The 20187-nt window shown below is 28.8% G+C and overlaps 1 protein-coding gene across 1 annotated transcript in view; it reads right to left on the reverse strand.

Moving 5' to 3' along the window:
- The window catches only part of LOC139907638 (uncharacterized), a 153631-nt gene that overhangs the window by 92901 nt on the left and 40543 nt on the right, over nucleotides 1–20187 (reverse strand). The window contains exons 13-16 of the mRNA XM_071894125.1: nucleotides 15177–15663; nucleotides 12743–13291; nucleotides 8047–8264; nucleotides 2329–2488 (exon numbers count right to left, since the gene is read on the reverse strand). Coding sequence (XP_071750226.1) covers nucleotides 2329–2488; nucleotides 8047–8264; nucleotides 12743–13291; nucleotides 15177–15663 — 1414 coding nt within the window. The remainder of the gene's footprint in view (nucleotides 1–2328; nucleotides 2489–8046; nucleotides 8265–12742; nucleotides 13292–15176; nucleotides 15664–20187) is intronic.

The raw sequence follows: 20187 nt of genomic DNA on the forward strand, positions 1-20187 counted from the left end.
GTCACAGCTGATTGTAGTTGATCTAATAAAACGTTATGATAGCTACTAAACTTTTCTCCTCCAAATACTCTTCAAATTGTGTTGACTTTTGGTTTATTTTTTATAACACGATTTACATCACCATTAATCTGTTACTTTGACTAAATAAACGTTTATATTCAGAAATATAAATTAGTATTCCTTTATTTCAGTTTTTTGACACAGAAATTTTAGTTTTGCTAAATAAATTTTATTAACATTATCCTATACATTTATGTCGAATAACATAAAGTCATTTGACCTACTCACTTGAAAATTTTCCAACCCCCGTCCTGTTCCCGATGAAAATACATAAAAGAAGGCCTCATTATTATATGAATACAACGATCCCTAATAAGTCCTTTATAAAACCATCCGCATTTAAATATCATTAATTTAAATCTTTTTTGTAGTAATTTGTTAAATACTATACCATAGTGCTTTCAAACATAAACATAAAGGTAAAACTTTTTTAAAAAGCCCGAAATATGAACAAGCTTGATAATGTTTTTGATACAACAATATACAGAAGTAAGGAATCTAAAAGACTTTTTGTAGCGGTAGGGCTTATTAAAATATTTTTCGAATATCTTAGGTGTGTGTCCTATTTATTATATAATTCCTGTGTCCATTTTTTTTTTTTTTGTGAAATGACACTACACTCTGATCGGAATAATTACCAAGTTTTGGAAGTAATTATCGTATTTTCAAAAAAAATTTATTATTATTTACTTACCCCAACACAAAATATTTGTATTGGATGAGCACACTCGTAATTTTTAGTTTAAAAGATTTGTTTACTCACTACATCGTCACTAGTTCTTTTATATATCATTCTTTAAAATTCTTCAATTATTTCTATAACAAACGTTTTTGATGTCACTTGACAAATTTGGTTCTAATTTAAATAAGTACTAGTCTAATAAACATAAATTGATATGCTTCGATATATGAACAATTATAAGCTTTAAGGAGTTAACTATTTTGCACTGATATATATATACTCTTATTTACATATATATTATACGAACATTTAATTTAGTTTTATTGAAAGAAAACTTGATTATATGTATCTTAGGCAGATATATTTGATGTTAACTATCAGATCGAAATAACAATATTGAGTACATTGGGAAAGATATGATTTACATTTGTGCGTATTAAATGATCCAAATAGGGTATTATTTATGATTAGTAGAATATAAGCACTTTGTGAACGGAAACTCAACTTTTATATAGTTAGTTTCATATTATGGAAACAATTTTACTTCATTGAAATATTTTTTTAATCAAATGCTATTTTAAGATATTTCAATTCCTGCCAAGTTACATGTATAGACAGAGAGAGACAGATTAGCACTTTGCATGATACAAGTGATTTCTGAAAGTTATTATCATGATTGGTTTAAGAAGATCCATAATACATTGCTTATTAATCCATGCAGTTAAAAGCTATCTGCAGAACTTCGGGGTTCAGTGATGCTGATTGGGAGAATTTTTGGCATCTTAAAAAAAAGAAACTGAAAATTAACATGGTAACCCTGACAATTTAAATTTAAAGAGGAGATAAGTTTCATTATATCTGCTACAAGTTGCTGTGACGAAATGGTACAGGGAGATCGAAATAAACAAAGACGTAGGAAAAGAATTACTCCGATGTCGAACTTTAATTCTACTCTGGGTCCAACAAGAACTTACTATTATAACTCTGCAAAGAATCCTCAGGGTTACTCTCTGTCTTATATGAGCGCACACAAATATTCAATCTGGTTTCTTAGATATCCTACATCGTTTTTTTTATTGTACATATAACGCAACCTTTCCTCGAAAAAGAGACAAAAAAATACCCGAAATCATCTAAAAGTTAGCCAAATCAATCAATCGTACCAAATGATATTTATCTCTTACTTACTCCTAGACTATTTAAATGAACTACATATACATATTAAACTCATATTAAGTATTTTATTCGATACTGTATTGTAATTGTATGAATAGTGTAATAGTTATAAGTTACTATCAATCAGGTCCATAAAATAAGATTAAAAAATAAAATATTAATTATTGTTAAATCTTACCCATTTATTCTTACTGATAGATTTATGGTTCTTCTATCTGTCGTACTAAGTATTATATACACAAAAAGTATATTTTGTTTAACATTGAAAAGGTGTTTTTAAACATATAATATCATATATTAATTGATTTTTACATGAAAAAAAAATTACCATTTTTTATTAAATCAACATTTTGAAATATTTGTATTTCTATAATTATTTATTATATAATTTAAAAAAATAATGAGTTTACCTGATATCAACTTCAAAGTTAATTTTGGAATACTAAATTGAGGAATATAAAATTTCGAGTTGCTGTATTTGGAATTACGAGTTGCTCCATTAAACCTATTAGGGCTTGCATATTGTACATTGACTGATATTGGCCCTTTCATTTCTTCAAACCTTTCAACCTAATTCACATAAATATATTATTAATTGCAAATTATTAAAAGAATATAAAGAAAAAAAAATCATTATCGTCAAAAACTTATCAAAAAAAGCTAAAAAGGTTGATTAAGACAGTGAGTGATGTTTTTTATATTGATAAGGATATACTAATAATTTATACCCCAATAATAATTTCAATACTTAACAAAAGCATATAGCTGTTTTAAGTATGCTGATCTTTTGTAAGGAAGAAGTTATGTTAAGTTACTTGGGAGTCTGCAGAATTTGTGTTTAGAGAAGGGGCGGGCTTCTTTTTTATTAAAACATACAATTTTTGTTAATTGTCTTTAGGACAATTTTGTTTGTGTGGGTGTCAGAAATTGGATTTGTTATGTCATGGGCAGGTCCATTTTTAGTACGCAGGATAACTATAAATACATGTGTTTTATCACTAATCCTTAACAATCCGCTGCTGTTATACCAGACAATATAAAAGGTAGGTTATGGGTATTAACTTGCTATGTTAAAAATACTGAGCAAAAAACAAAAACAAGAAAACTACTAACTTTTTTTGTATATAAATAAATGCCCCACTTAGAGAGTGGGTATCCAAAACTTGTAGTAGCACGATTTGATTGCAAAAAAACGTGATTTTTATGTTCTCAAGAAAAGACAACTCAAAACCATTTTGTAATATGTTTATATACTTTATTATGCTATATTTTTTATTCAATATAAAAATCCTTCACAAGGAATAACAACCTCAACACGCTGATGAACATATTGTGAGCTTTTGACGATGTAGTTCGTGTTTATGGTGTACAAGGCTGGCATAATGTTAGCTCGGAACTAATCCAAATTTAGATGAGATATATGTCATAAATTTTTCTCAGAGACGTCACAAACTTTAAAAAGTCCGGGTTTATTAAATCAAAGGCCACATTAAAGATGGCCAGAAGAAAGCCATTTTGTTGCCGTATAAGTTTTTGTTCTTCTTGGTGTCATAGAAGAAGCCGATCGTTAATGAACTTTTTGATGCTGTAAGCAGTCTGGATACAGATGTTAAGGGTCTATGTAACCTTCTTAGCACTGACAACGCTACAATGAAGATTGCACTCGCGTTACCTTCTTTGTTTTTGCTCTGTCATTTTTACACTCGGTGACACGGGATAAAAACAAAATGTTTTGTTTTGATTGTGATTGCATCATTAAAAATAACGCTGATAAATTCATATTTAAATGTTATTTAATGTAATATTTTGATTATTGGAAAAATGTAAATAAAAAATATCAAAAATTAAGTTACAATATGACTTTCATTTTCAATTAATTGTTGAATTGATAAAATAAGAACGAATTCATACAACTAGTTGGGTATATGAATTTCTCTTTATATATGTATGTTTATTTATTAACAAAAAATTTCATAAGATTATAAACTTTCTAATGGTTTTTTTTTTCTCGAAATGTCTGATAAATATAGTCCAAAATGTTCTTTGGATAACAAATGAAGAAGTGTAAAATTTGATCCTTATTGACATATGTTTAGAGGTTTGCAAATATCCTTTGAAATTGTAATTTTATCAATTTGACATAAAACTAGGATCCTTACCTACAAAAAGGTAAATTTATATCAAAGTAGAGCACTTTTTAAGGAAAAACTTTTTATTGAAATAATTTCTTTTCAAGTGTAAAATTTTGAACAAGAGATTTTGTGCATCATTTATTTAACAAAATCAATTGAAAATAGTACCTGCCTCAACTTTTATTCATTATTTTAACCTCACCTATAAAAATAACCTTAATCAGAGGCCTAAATCTATTGCAAACCTTGACTATGAGTTTAGACTCGAGCTTGGTCCAATCCTTTCATGATTGAATTATCTAGAGACAGCACACTCCTGTGAGGAGTAGCACACGCCCTCTCTTCCAGACATACTTAGATAGAGTAGTTCGAGGGGTAGGCGTCTGGAAAGTAGGGCAGCCATATGTTAAGGTACCAAAATTCCAAAAAGTTGTCTATAAGGAAAGCCTGGTTCTTAGCGGTACCATGAGACGGAGCTCCATCTTGAGTGTAAACAAAGTTGTCTCCGAACTTGGCCCAAGGTAGCACTTTTCTAATCCAGTTGTTCAATGTATGCATCTGCATTAAACTGCTTTTTCCTCTCAACAGAAATGGGAGGGTAGACTTCGACCGTGCTGACTACTGGATTTTTTGCTTTGTAGTCATGTATTACTGAATCTTAGACATTTTCTGGATGCTCAGTTGTGATGTAACAGCTGTTTTGTTTATTAACAGTGAAAAATTTTCATCAGAAAAGAGTAAAACTTTACCACAATTTTTTTTGGCTTTGAGATCATTTAAATCGTCGTTGCTCTTTCCAACTGTCTCAACTTGTTCTGTTCTGTGATAAAATGTCTTGTTGTCCTCCTCCGTGATTTTGCACCAATGGCATACGGATTTAAAAATAATATGTGTACTACTAGATAAGATTAACCCTGTAAATCGGATGGTCACAAATACCTTGATGATGAGAGATATATTTTGGGTAAGAATATTTAGATAAATGTTAATTCTATAACAAGAAGAAAAATGAGACTTCAAGCATTTTTCACTAAAATGTAGAGCAATTGGTTTACTATTTTGTTTTTTCTTTTTGATTTAGTTGTTTTGATCTTGTTTATTTTTAGAAGCAATAGTATAAATTCCATATTTTGATGTTTAGATAAAAGATTGAAATAAATATTTTATATTATAGTAGTTTTACATTGTTACAAAATATAAAAATAAAGATTTATCATTATTTCTGTTCAAAACTTTGGTTTTACAGCTAAAAGCTAAGATGTAAGTGGTAAATATTTATTTATATAAGTTAAATTTTGTTTTGTTTAAGATTTGTTGGAAATAACTAAAAGGCTTTTAATTTATTTTAATAATATGGGTAATTTTTTCAATTCTACTATAAATCTAGCTATATGTTAAGTAGACAATTGCATCAAACTTATAATTAAAAATATATATTAGTAGTGTAGTGTTTAAGATTACTAAGTAATTAAGACATTGAATATCAGATATCAATACAAAATCAAAAAGTTGAGAAATATTTTTGTTATATTGAAAAAGGTATAATTTAAAATAATATTTTTGGTCTTGCTTAACACAACGAGACAAATAGTTTCAAAAGGTAGAGAATAAAGTCAAACTACAGAATACAACACAATATATTTGTTGTTAATAAAGTCTTTTAATTGCAAATTTCGTTACAATCAGCTATTGCTAAAAAAAAAGAACCCAAATAAACTTCTTTTTTTTGCACATAACTAATTTAAATGCAAGTAAAGAGAAAAACAATGTTGTGGACGTATTAACATATTTGTACATCATTTTTACAGCTATATGTTTTACTATTATTCTTAACAGTTAATGGTTAGCTAAGTAATATATTTGCTCAGTATCTGAAAGTTAACGTATCTTAGTTTTATTGCTCAGCATTTTAAGTCTAGCATGTAAATATTTACAAATTTTATTTCAAAAGTTTGGCAATAAAGCATTCAAAAATAAAACACGTTCTTAAGTATAAAATTCAGTAGTTGTATGATTTAAAGTAGGTTCATTAATTTGCTTCAGTACACATATTTTCTCATTTTTGTTATTATTATTATTTTGCACTTCACTACATAGAAAATTTGATTTTTTTGAAGTTAATCAATAAAAATAATAATATTAACAAATAAGTAGAAGATATACAGTTAGATGTTTGCTTAGGATCGACGTAGCTCATCGACATCGCGCTGGGGAGAAAATATTTTCGCGAACTCAATGTGCTTAAGTTCGCGCCCAGGTCATGCCCGGAAAAAGAAATATACTTTATACATAAGAATTTTCACAGGTGTAAATGTGTAAAATCAATATGTTTCCTTATACTTATTTTGTGCAACACCATCTATCCAATAAAGATAACATTGAAAAATGTATGTGAAGAAAATGAGTAAGATTATCATTTTAGTTGTTGATTTTATATTGATATAATTGTTACTGGTATGTTAAAAAAAAGACCAAAAATGAACGTGGTCACCCTGACAATAAGACAATTATTTGGGTGGGCAACAGCTTAAATGTTAAATTGGCTCCAATCAGATGTGAGTGGAAGGAAATGAAAATCAATTTTACTCTGCAAATAATATGGGTGGGAATAACTAGGATATTGATATTTTATTCTACTCTTAATTAATCCAAAAAGAATTTACTCTTATTAATCCACAACAAATTCACTGTGAAAATTTGTATTACCCACATACACATGAACTTTGCACTTAGATATTTCCTCCCTTAAAAAGAAAGATAAATGATAACAACTTTGGCAATAAAAAATATATGTTCAAGTTATAACGACAATAAGTCTCGTGCTCTTCGAATGTCTTGTTTTTATAACTATCAATGTTTACAGAAAAATTTCGATACGTTATTTGTTTTCTTATTCATGATATGTATCTTATCTATTTTAATACAAGTATTGTTGTATGGTGACGGAGAACCCTTTATTTGTGAATTCCTTTTGCTCAATAAATGGAAAAAAAATATATTGATTTTTTTCCTTTCTATGAATATTCGTAACGAAACTTACATCTAACTTCATAGAATGAATGGCTCACTTTTGATGTTAACCTATTTACTGAAAATATTAAATTTGAACACTTATACACTTATGTAAATGTTAAGATAGTATTTTTGCAGGATTATTTCAGTTCAAATTTGAATATTGAGATTTTTTTAATGATGTATTCATTGTATAACATTATACTAATGGATTATTCATTGTTATATTGAGTAAAGATTGAAAATTTAGAACTTAATTGCATAAAGTATCAATGGGTCCCTCATATCAAAAAAGTCAAATGTTAGATAAATTAAAAAAAGGAAAGCTGTAAATAATTTTATATATTTTTTTCTTTTTTAAAATATTGGTATATTTTTAAACATTTGTATATGCAAAGGTGGTCTGAAAAGTTTCCGTGATAACAAAGATACGCGACATTTATTCTGAATCTTTATTTTAATTGTAACTTCACAAACTTTTTCCAGTGATGATTCTATCTCTGTAGCCTGCACAAATAGTACTCGGGGTTTTTATTTCCAAAATAATTGTTCAAGAAACACTTTTTGTTTCGGGCTAAATTACTCCAACTTAGATTGACTAAGAACGTGTCAAAGCTTAACAAAACAAGATATTATATATCTGCTACTCTTCTAATCTTTTTGAAAGTGACCCTTTCAAAAAAAAATAATTAATGACAGCTCGATACTCGATTTTGTCCATTTTCATAAAAACACTCAAATCAATTCACACAGACGATTGTTACATAAAAACTGCACGTCAAAAATGGTTGAGACTTTGGTGACTAACTATCAACATATGTTTAATAGATGGGACTATCGTTTATTTACGAGTACTGTCTTCTTTACACTAAGGACAGAAGCTTTTTAAAGCACCCTCGTTGGAAAATTTTATGTAATAGTAATTAATCATTGTTCTTTCAAATTAATTATCACATAAACATTTACGTAACTATGTAAACTTACAAAATTAAACTCCATTTTATTTGATGTCATTTCTATCATTTCACCTGAGCCTTCAGGTAGAGGATCCAAAATTTTATAATTTCCCTGAGGAATTATAGTTTCATTCAAGGCATATGTAAACAGCTCAATGCTAAATCCAAAAACACCACTTGTATATGAAAAACTTGGTATAATTATCTCAAGATTTGGTCCATACAATCCCATGCTTCCATCAGATGCTATTTAAATAAAACAATTGATTAGATAACATGAAAAATGTCTTTAAAAAAATCTAGTAAAGGAATAATATTAAATCTATTTTTTTATAGCTTATATACAATATCCATACACCTCAATAAGTCATAAAGATATTTCAATAATTTATTAGTTTTCTAATCCAACTTATGCGATAAATTGATATATCCTACAAGGCTTTACATTAACACTGGTCCGATTGTTCGGGACAGGTAAATTGTTCAGACAGAGAGGTTAATATAGTCTTTATGGCGTCCAAACAAACAAGTAGTCATAATTCAAAAAATTATAAAATCAGTTTTTTCTCTATGATAATTATTTTATGAAGTATATAATTTTATTTAGCCTTTCAAAACATTAATGATAGATTTAGTAGATTATTTTGACTATGATTCAATTCTAGAGTAAATAAATATTGATTTTTAAATTGAATAAGATTTGTTTGTACATAGATTAGAAATATGTAGGGATAGGAATATATTTTTGCATTTTTATTATATGTGTACTTTACATGCAGTTTTGTGAACTGTGTATGCATATTGTAGATTGTATACAACTATTAAATTATTACATCAAGTTTTGAATATATTTTATTATGAATAGGTGCAGTTCTATTGAAGGAATGAATATTGGTTCACTCTTGATTTTGATGTTGATGAGCTGTCAACATCATCATTCAATATTTTCGTACATATAGTTAAGTATTTGTGAACACAATACATTCAATACAAACCTCTTATAAGCAAAAAAAAAAGAAAATAGTGAAAATTATTACTTGCTAAAACTTTTGATCAGTAAATAAAAGACACTTGCGAATCTTAAGCTCATTTTCTAAGGAAATATGCAAAGTTTTTTTAATACTTTTTTATTGTTTATGTTACTCATTTTGTACGTCTATAAATGTAAAACTGTCATAATGGGGGGTCCATTGAAGTCTGAACACTTATTAATTCAATAACTAATGAAGATTAAATGATTGACATTAAATCATATTACGATACATTAAAGCATAAACAATTAGTTATAAACCATACCTAAAGCTCTCTAGCTTACGTACAAGTAGAGACAATGATACTAGAATATGATCGACAAATTTCCATACGTGCTCTCTTGGTCTGGAAAACACCGACGGAAGTATCCAAGTAGTTGGGCGTATTCATGAAAACTGTCCATACCGTCAGCAAGTAGAATACCTTGAAGAGGAAGAAGGCTTGTATCAGAAAATGCCAAACTAGCCCAGAAGGAGTTATAGAAACAGCCCAGGCCAATCCCCTCAAGTCCATGAGGGCAAATGTAGATCTCGGGGTTGTTTCATATGTTCAGAGAGCTATAAAAAAGTGGGTGGAAAAGCCTTGTGGAAACCGTAAGGATTAGGCAGAATGACAGGTAATTAAGCTTTGGAGACATTCATCAATCAATGAGGACACTTAGTACATCAAAGCACCCTGGCTCCACCAGTTTCTTGGGCTTTGTGGTCTCTGACAGGAAGGTAGCCCCACTGGCGTGGTTCCCGGTCGGATACTAGCTCACGGGGTCGAACTATGTGACAGCCTCGTAGGAGAATCTCTTTCTGATGGTGCAGACAAACTATCCAAATGGAAATATAGTTTTCCGTGTGCCTGTACACACCTCAATAAAGGCACAGGAATGGCTGTTTAACAACATCCCTTCCGGTTAAAATCCTTACATCCCCCTTACAGGCCTTATGTCAACCGCTACACCTTTGGGATGCATTTCAAGGTGAATACCTACTGTATCCATGATCCAAATACCAAGCCCTTCATAGCCACAGTCGGTCATCACTGGGACTCCATTCTCAGAGTGTAAAAGGCCTTTTACTGTGGCCTGAGAGACATCATTTCCGGTAAGGGCGGATACATTAATCACTAAAAGATTTCAGACACTCATTTATGTATTGTATTAATTTTGCTGAAGCTATATTGTTAATTAATAAATGATATCTTGTTTTATTATAAAATGTGCATTGTTCAGATTTTAATAGACTAACCGGTAACACAAATTTAATATTTTTTATAACCCTTAAAATCTATCACAATTTACTGCACATATTATAAAACCTATTTCATAGTCGTTATCATTTTATGACCTTATAGTGAAATATGGATTTAATTAATATGTGTCTCCCATAGCAAATCATAATCTAAATTACTAAAACAAATGTGGATTTCTACCAAAGTCTCTTTTTAGCGTGTGTGCTTAATTTTCTTAGATCTGTGTGTCTACTTGATGTAAAAAATAATAATGTAGCAACGAGCGTATGTATCTAAAGCTCAACACGTCATATTAAAAAAGAAAAGATAAGAGGAGTACATATCTATAGTATTACAGTAAAGGCTGTCTGTTTGTCGATGCATAATGATAACATGGTTATTATGGATTAATCGACTATTATCTGAAAGAATAAAGATATTGCATTCTAATAGAATATTACTATTTGGAGAAGCAATGTTGTAGTTTGCTTAAATTAAAGTTCATTTGAACAAAAGTTTGAATGAAATGGGTTTTTTTTCTATGTAGACTTTGGAGCTTTTATAACTATACTCATTCTATAATAAGTTTTAAGTTATGTAAATAAGCTTATATTGCACCTATTGGTTTTATTTGCTATACTTTTGAATTTATAGAAACATAGTTTATAATATTTGAATAAGGAAATAAAAAAGCTGTTGTATTATTTTATGCCTAAAGAAAAAAAAAAGGTCACAAAGTTTGGTTTACTGTCACTAGCAGGAGGAGTAAGATAAATTATCAAATTTAAAAAAATGGATCCAATATGCCTACCAGTGTTTTAATAAATTATGTAAATCCACAAGTTGCTTAGTTATATGTGTTTTCTTTTGTAAAAAAAAGGAGTCAATTAAACTACTATATTAAATTTAACTTTGACTTGTATTATCATTCAACAGATTCACAGGTGTAAAAGAATGAATAGAAATATTATGATGCATTTCACAGGAAAAATGCATTGATGACGTATTATTCGAAATTGAATACATAATTAGAGATACAAAAAGAGAGTTCCAAATCTGATAAATAGTACTTATAGAAAATGAATTTCCTTGGCCATATTTGTATTAAATTTATGTTAGAGTTTGTGAGATAAAGTGGTGGACATAATCATAAATCAATCTGAATTACTTTAGGGTAAAATTTTGACATACTATGTTGTGTTATTAAATGGAAGGCCTATTTTAGTTAATAAGTATTTTTTTTAAATCGAAAATCATTAGTTGTCAGCATGGAGGCGAAAAAGCAAAGGGTGTCTAATTTGCTACTCGCCAAAGTGAGAGCCAAGGTGATCATATAGGCCATAGTGGGCTCCCAGAGTCTTGTTTACAAGATTAAAAACATAGTGGCCTCAGGTCAGGGATTGAGAGGTCTCTTGTGAGGTAGAAGCAGGAATTTGGAATAATTGAGGACGTTGAAGATGAGATCACCAGAAGTCCGGTCAAGTCAAAGGGGCAACATGTAAAGGCTCTCTATGACAGTGATTGTACTGTAAGGAGGTATTTGGAGGATTTGGGGAGGGCTTCTTATGAACGACGACATGGATAAATGCTTTCCACAGCAACTAAGGCCAACTGGGTCAAGAGAGGCCAGAGTTCGTAGACTTAGTTAATGCATAAACGTCAGTTTGGCCAACCTCTTCCCATGACTGGTCCCCCTCGACTAAGCTATTTTGGGAGGGGGTAGACAAGAAGAGAGCCTGAGCTAACCTTTACATAAATTTGTATGACCTCAAGACCTCCATCGAGTAGCAGTACATGCATATGTCCGAGGGCTTCATATAAGTTACTGCGGCGTATTTAAGGCCAGACTGGAGGTCATGGTAGCAGCCAAAGGAAATCATTTTGGAGAATAGAAAGATATATCAATTAAGAAGTCCGTAATTAAGCCTTACGTTGTATTCCTTTTCATTCTTGTAAAACTTCACACTATTCGTTCATTATTTAAAATTCCACGATTTCACCTCTGATACTGTATATTTTTAACAACAGAATAAAAAATATATTTTTTGAAATTTGATAAGTAGTTAATTTTATTATCAGTAAATCCTTTTTTTTGTGATTGTTGTAATATTTTTTCTTAAACAAACGCTTGTAGTCGACTTTTGATAAGGTTTCACTAGTAACCAGAAAAGTATTTAGATATTAATTGAAGAAATTAATTCCTCCTTTTACAATGTATCACAATTTTTACCTATTGTTAAAATTTCATAAAAAGTAATATATTTATTTTTAGATTAGTACATCGAATTAAATTTTTTGTTTGGAACATCCTTTGCAACCTATTCCGTTTTAAACTTACTTTTAAAATCATAACAATTTTTTGCTAATTTGTTATTAATGTTTGAAAAATACGCTCGTAAATTTTATTATAACCCCAAAAAGAATATTATCAATCAATGAAAAAATTGATTATTTATATTTTGAAAAGGTACCTGTTTTATGTACTCCTGATGTGATACCCATTTTCGAAAATTTGAATGATTCCACACACTTATTATTTTCACAGAATGGAAGATCACGATCAGAATCTTTTTCAACAAATATAAACGGTATACAAGTTGATTTATCAATAGTAACATTCGAACCAGTTATTCTTCTACCAGTTAACGGATATATTTTTAAATTTGGTGTTGTAGGCAAAAAAATATCTGGGATAGTTGATAGTTTAAAGGAAAAAACATCATTTTTTTCCTCATATTCGGTAAAAGAAAGTGACCAGTTGTTTAAATTCACATATTGAATCAGAAAAATATTCCAAGTCATTGTTTTTATTAAGCTACTGTTACTTAGCTTATCTTTTGCTGTTAGTGTTAAGTTGTAGGTATCTCCTGGTACGTAAGTACTAAAATCAATTGTGTACACTAAGGTAACTTCATCATTAGGTTTATTATATGTAGTTTTGTAGAATGAAGAGTATCCTGAAGTTGCATTGATATTATTTGGTACGAAGTTTTTATTCACTGTACCATCCTTTGATGGTTCTAAAATGAAAGTAAAAATTAGCCAATAACAAGTAGAAGTTGATGCTTTAATTTTTTAAAGGGTTCAAACGATAAATTTAGATATATTTCAGGTTTGATTATGGTTTAACTTTCAGATAATTTTCGACAATGTTTCAATATTGGTTTATTTTACTCTCCATGAAATTTTTGGTGAACACATACTTAGTGTTCTCAATAAAGTATTAACTATTGTGGAACCAACTTTTTCAGTTTTAGCAGATGACAAACATATACCATCACAGATAGATAAGTTGACCGAAAATCCATGATTGACATGTATCGATTAAAATAAATAGATATCTTAAATACTGATAGGTTGATTTTTTTAACTGTACTATGGTAATTTTTGGTATCGAAACAGTGATATAAATGGGATTCTAAAAGAGAAAAATAACTTCTATAATAAGTCCAATCTCAGCTATTGTTATCCTATTTTTGATTGAAGTTATGTGAATGAGTGAACATAATTCAGTTAAGTATTATTATTTTTTTCAGCTTTGTTGTGACTCTTTCTTTAGAACCTTTTCACTAAGATGAAATAGATTTTGGCTTTCAAAAAAATAAGAATAAAGTAGCATTGAAAATGCTCAAGGGATGATTTACTCATCTACTGATAACTAATAGTTGACTGTTCAAAAATCCACGTAATATTGACCAAACGAAAATGTGAAGGTATAGACCATAATAATCTCAAAAGACGATGAATAACAAAGTATCCGCAAGGTGTGTGTAAGTTTTTCATGAAGATATGAATTTTTATGACCTTATATTCCTGGGTCATTTATGAATTATTTGTTACTCAAACTACCAAATTGAATAATACATTTATTTGGGCGAGGCATCGACAATATGAAAAATATACATTACAATATTACAATCAGTTTACAGTAATGCATGTATATAAATGGCCTTTAAATTTTTCAATCCGACTTTTCAAAAAATCATATTTTAACTTATTTTTATTAATTTTATTCGATAAAAAATCACAAAAAATATTTTGTATGCCCTCAACTTTTAACAGTGTTTTTAAAAGGTGGGACTAATATGTTTCAACAAGATATCAATGTATTACTTAATACAAAGTTGATAATAATTGTTCTACAGTCCTACTGGGATAAATCTGTATTATGGTAAAATGAAATGAAATCCGGTTGGCACAATTTTGTCGTCGATGTGAAAAAAATACATTATTATAATATAAATAGCCAATTGAGTTTATATATACTTTTTTCGGGCGAATTGCCACATCAATCGTACGTGTACACGTCTAAGTGTATATTTATGTATATATATGATATCGGGGGAATAGTTACTCTCACAAAAAACTTATTTAAATCATTTAAATATATATATATATATATATAAACTTATACTTGTACATACAGAATAGATGTGGAAACTGGCCTATAGTATATAATATACACACTTATGTTGTATTACAACTACATATAAACAATTAATCAATGCACAAACGTATCAAACTTTGCTCATCTAATAGCCGTCATATATTTACAAAAATAATTCACACCATACATCAAGCAGTCACTCGGCCCACACCATTGGCATTTTCTATGGATAAAATAGTTTTTAGGATTACAAAATTTTCTGATAAGACATAACTGTCTCAATTATGATGCTGTTGTTTTTTTAAAGTAAAAGTTGAGTCTTGAGTACTACAAGAAATTAATTTCGAAAAAAAGTCATTATCCTATGTTTCATATTTTCTTAGTTTTCACTGTTTTAGATATGGCGATGCTATTTACATTTCACTTATCTGATAGATCTGTTAAACAAACAAACTACTCGGGGTATATGGTTTTATCCAATCGTTTAAATCCTTCATTTATATTATGTGTATACTTACTCTGAATATGACAGTAATCATTACATCTTATCAAATTCAATGCCCTATAGTATTCATTTACTGCTTCAGGACAAAGATAAGCAGGTGAACCAAAGCTGTCTTCTAATGTCATACAACCATAGTATATTTCACCGTCATACAAAAATGGAAATTCACAATTATTTTGCGGTGAAGATGATTTTAATAAATATGGAATATTATTCTTTAGTAAGACAGAGGCTTTTCCTTCATCCGTTTCTATGGGTTTGCACTCATCCATCGAATTAACTCCCCAATTAATTTCAGTTAAACTTCCATTTGTATGAAATTCGACTATAAATTCCTGAACATCTCCATATTCCAAAACTAAATCAATTGATGAGTTAGAATGAGTCACATTCATGTATTTTATGTGATCCGTAACAATTTGAGATAGAGTTTCCACTTTGTCATAGCAATGTAAGTCACTGGATGTCTTTATTGAAGGAGCCGCTGAGCCATCAGATATCTAAATAAAAAATATAGTAATGAAGTGTATTTAAAAAACCGAATATATATTATTATTATTACAAAGAAATTTATTCAACACAAATTTGCTTAGTGGTATTATCTATAGTAGTTCGAAAAAGAAATAAAGTATTAGATCCGTTACTCAATCTAACTCTGATTTTTAAGTTCTTAAAGATGAAAAAAATAACTTTTTGATGATAATTTTTTAATGTAGGTTCTTTTTTTAAATTATCAATATTAAAATACTTCATAAGAAATTGCAATAAACCTTATAATAAATAAACGTTTTACTTACAAATGAACTCTCTTGCTTAATGTATAACCCTTCCATTTTAACTCTTAAGTTTTACAGACTATGTGAAAAGTCTTATGTTACTAGCATTAAAGCACAAAAAGTTTCAATGTTATTTTCTTTATCATCTGAAATTGACTTAGTAAACAATTAAGGGTTGAGTAGAGATTATTTGACAATTGCAAGAAATTGAACTTTGTTCAGCTAATTGATAGCTTTTAAATGGTGTATTACTCATGTCTATAATTGCTTTGGTTTATGATATATCCCAAATCAAAGACTCATAATAAATCTAATTCTTTCGTTTTTAACACCTTAGAACTCAGAGTTGGATATAGTTAAAGCCACAACAATTATATTACAATGCATAGCATATGAAAAAGTCAATAACTTTTGTAACTTTACTTCGAGATATTGGATAAACATGTTTTTTGAGTTTTATATCTTTTAATCCAGTCACCTTTTATTGTTTTACTATTGTTAATCACATTTTAATTATTGATTATACTATGTAGTCAACAATTTTTATTTTCTTGGATAGAGATTATATGTTTTTGATTGTTATTATCTAAAAAAAAACTCCAAAATGGGTTTCATCTAACTAGTTATAAATCTTGATAGTTTAATATTATACACAATTACTTTTTCAAGCAACAAATCTTTAAAAACATTTAAAATATCAATATTTGAAATGTATTTTCCATGGGCCTGTTCTTTTTGATTATTTTGAATATATAACCCTTCACATAAATATTTTATAATAACTGAGGCATTTCCCTAAACAGAGCTGCCAGAGGAAATTTATTTGATCTGTAACATTAATCAATGATATATAATATTAATCTTATTCTACCTTAATCTGCTTTAATATATTGGAAGTAAGTATAGTAACTACTTATTTATTATTTTTCGTCTCAAAAATATTATAATTATATATATATATATGTCTAATTATATTAATTTTCATTTCCAACTCAATTTTTTTCAACTTTGAAAAACGGTCTAAGAGTACGATTTTACAACATTGGACGAGTAATACTAGAATACAATTAGTGTAGAAACTGCTGAATGATATAATCTTAAAATTGATTCAAGAAATAGTTGACTAGAAAGAAGGGATGCAGCTACAAATCTTCTTATTTTAAAATGAATGCCAAACAGGCTGTAGTAGTAGTATCGGGTGGGCATGGGTGTACTCATGCAGTAAGATTAAAAAGGTTTTTTTGTTGTTTTTTAATATTTTTAATTCATTTTCATTATTTGATCGTTAATAACTCCATAAATAATGGTAGAAATTTGTACCAACAGATTCTGTGTTATGCAAGAATTCTAGATCGGTGCAGTTTTTTTAAGCCGGGCAATAAAATCAGGTCCTTACCCGGAAGATCCAAGATTTTTAAAAACTTTTCAAAATTGTTACATGTTATCAATTAATCATCCATAAGGATAAAATAAGATATGTTGCCTCTTTAGTTTGAATTACTATCCTTATAAAACCTATTAATGAAATGTAATCTAAAGGGAAACAAAAATATAAAATTATAGGTCTTTAAAAAACCGAAGTTTGGTTTATTCAGTCTATGAAAAATTGGGGAACATCACCAATCTGATATGATTTTCAAAACCTTTTAAAACAAAACTTTAAATGCGTACAATCATTACGAAATAAAACTAAAACTCTTTTGATTAATATAACTTCTTTTTTCTTTTCGAATAAAGAAAGTAATATTACCACACACCATATTAACAGAGAAAAACTGCACGACATTTATTTGTAATAACTATAAAATGTAGAACTATAACTTTAGAACATCGATGCATTGATAAATGTAGTATGCAATATGAATACAGCATTTGCTTGTTTTTTTGTTTTTTTTTGTCTTCAAAATAATTAAGCATTCCTGTTGTACCAACTTTTTCAAAGTATGAATCCTTAATTTCATGTTTACAGACGATTTATAGTTTGATAACTATATGTATAAACTGATTTTTCAAATAAAATAAAGATTATGAAGTTTATGATATACTTGTACTATAGTGATACATAGATACTAATGTATTTAAAACAGTACTATAAGAAATTGGCATTTGAATCAGTACTTGCAGTTCATTTACGTCATAAAAAAATTACCCAACCGATGAAGTAATCAAACAAATTTTCCACCTAAGAAATTATCATTTATCAAACATTGCAAGAATGATTTTTTTTTGTAACATCAGCAATTTTCCGGGATAGTTTCTTCTCACCACTTTAAATAAACATCCTGTAGGCGTATGTGAATTGCTATTAAGGGTATTTTTGCAAATGCTTATTTGCAAAAGTATTGATATACCGAGACTAATAGTTTTTGTAAAACAATATTAGTATCATCTTAACACCAGTTCCCTCTTCAAAAAAATATTACCTCAATACGTGTGAGTGTTTATGTAAAAATATAATAAGTCTGTTTTGAATTCATAAAAACTATATTTCTCGTAGCATAACGGTCAAGGTCGTCCGTCAATCCTATTATACTTTATAAAGCTTTTTCCAAGAATATTTTATAATAAATATCTTTGGTATGGATAAAAACACAGATATAAATACTACTTTTGTGAAAAATATATATTACTATTGAACGGCACTGTAGCCATAAATGTATATATTTTATAAAGTTGTAGTTATTTACTATTTATATTTATAACCTATTGATAAATGTCGCGCAATTTTTTTGTAGGGCTCTGAGTTATTAACCCTAAAAGTATTACAACTGTCCCCATTAGTGTAGGAGTAGGAAAAAGAAAGTTATTAACTCTTATGGATATTTTATTTATTTTTTTAAATTTCCATAATTTTTTATGTCCTTGTCAATCAAGGCAGTACTTACATGATGGTCGGACTAGACGATTTCCATTATTTTATCTGTATCTTCGTCATTTGACTTTCAGAGTGTGGTGTATCTTTGACATCTAAGTTACTCGAATATTGTCAACAAAACATAAATACCACGTGAATGGCGGTTGAAGTATCAGGACATTAACTACTATTCACATTTTCTGCCCTCTGGCTTGTGGGTATGCCTCGTTTGAAGAAAAACTGTAAATTATGGCATATTTGTTGCACTCTCAATGAATACTGAGTATAACAATCACAAACTGTCTCATAACTTTTTTCGCACAAGATCTTACCTTACAATCCCCATCTCGTGTAAACCAATTGCACTTATAAATTACAAGATATGCATTACTTAAGCCATCTATTGGAAAACTAATTGATTTATTTTTGTTTCTCCTATTATATTTATATATATATATACAGGAGGTTCCCTCATAATGCAGTTAAAAATACGTACATAGCTTAGTGTTGTTAATTATTCTTCCTTTCTGTACAGCGTGGATACATATATTCCCCTCAAATTTCGTTTTTTATATTACAATAATAATTATGAAGAACCATATATTAAGTTAAACAAAATATTTTGTAGTTGTTGATGAGTTATTTCATACTATGCCCAGAGGCGTCAGCAGGGGACATGTGTTGCTTGAAGGTATGTAGTCTCTGTCCCTTAAAATTTTTGTCTGGTTAAGAAAAACTTGTTCATGAAAACAGGAGCACATTTTTTTTTATAATCCTGGAGAGTGCCCCAGATACCTATATATTCATTTAATAGAAGTTTATAATTTTGTATAGGCGGGAGTCTCCTGTAGGAATTTGATTTGATACTTCGAATTAAAACTTTTGGTAATTACTTATTATACAAACTTGAAATTGAAAAGGGTCCTGAAGAATATTGGTTATGTTCCGATTATTTTTATTTTACAGAAGAAATTACCAATTAAAAACTCAAGTAGTAAGTATAAAAAATAAAAATATTTTACAAGTATCTAGTCCGGCATAAATTATTTTAAATAATTTATTATAAAAAAATGTAGTATTATCCTTATCATAACAAGAAACAATACGAAAATAGGAAAAGAGTGGATCTTGATAAATGATTACTTCCATTTTATTGATTTTACTAATAAAAAAGTGTCAGTACAAGGTGGATTTAATGTAACGCGGATTTTTCTTGTTCCCAAAAACAGCTATAAACAGGGATCCCCTACGTATATATCATATTAGATTAGTTTATGAAATAAACACGTTATGTTTGTGGTACTTAATGGTTCAAAAAGATGTGTAAAAGGGTCTTTTTTTATGACGAAAATGCAGTGTGTAAATAAGAAAAAAACTCTTTTTATGATCACATA

Source organism: Lepeophtheirus salmonis, chromosome 2 (genome assembly GCF_016086655.4).
Source record: "Lepeophtheirus salmonis chromosome 2, UVic_Lsal_1.4, whole genome shotgun sequence".
In the NCBI taxonomy this organism is placed as follows: domain Eukaryota; kingdom Metazoa; phylum Arthropoda; class Copepoda; order Siphonostomatoida; family Caligidae; genus Lepeophtheirus; species Lepeophtheirus salmonis.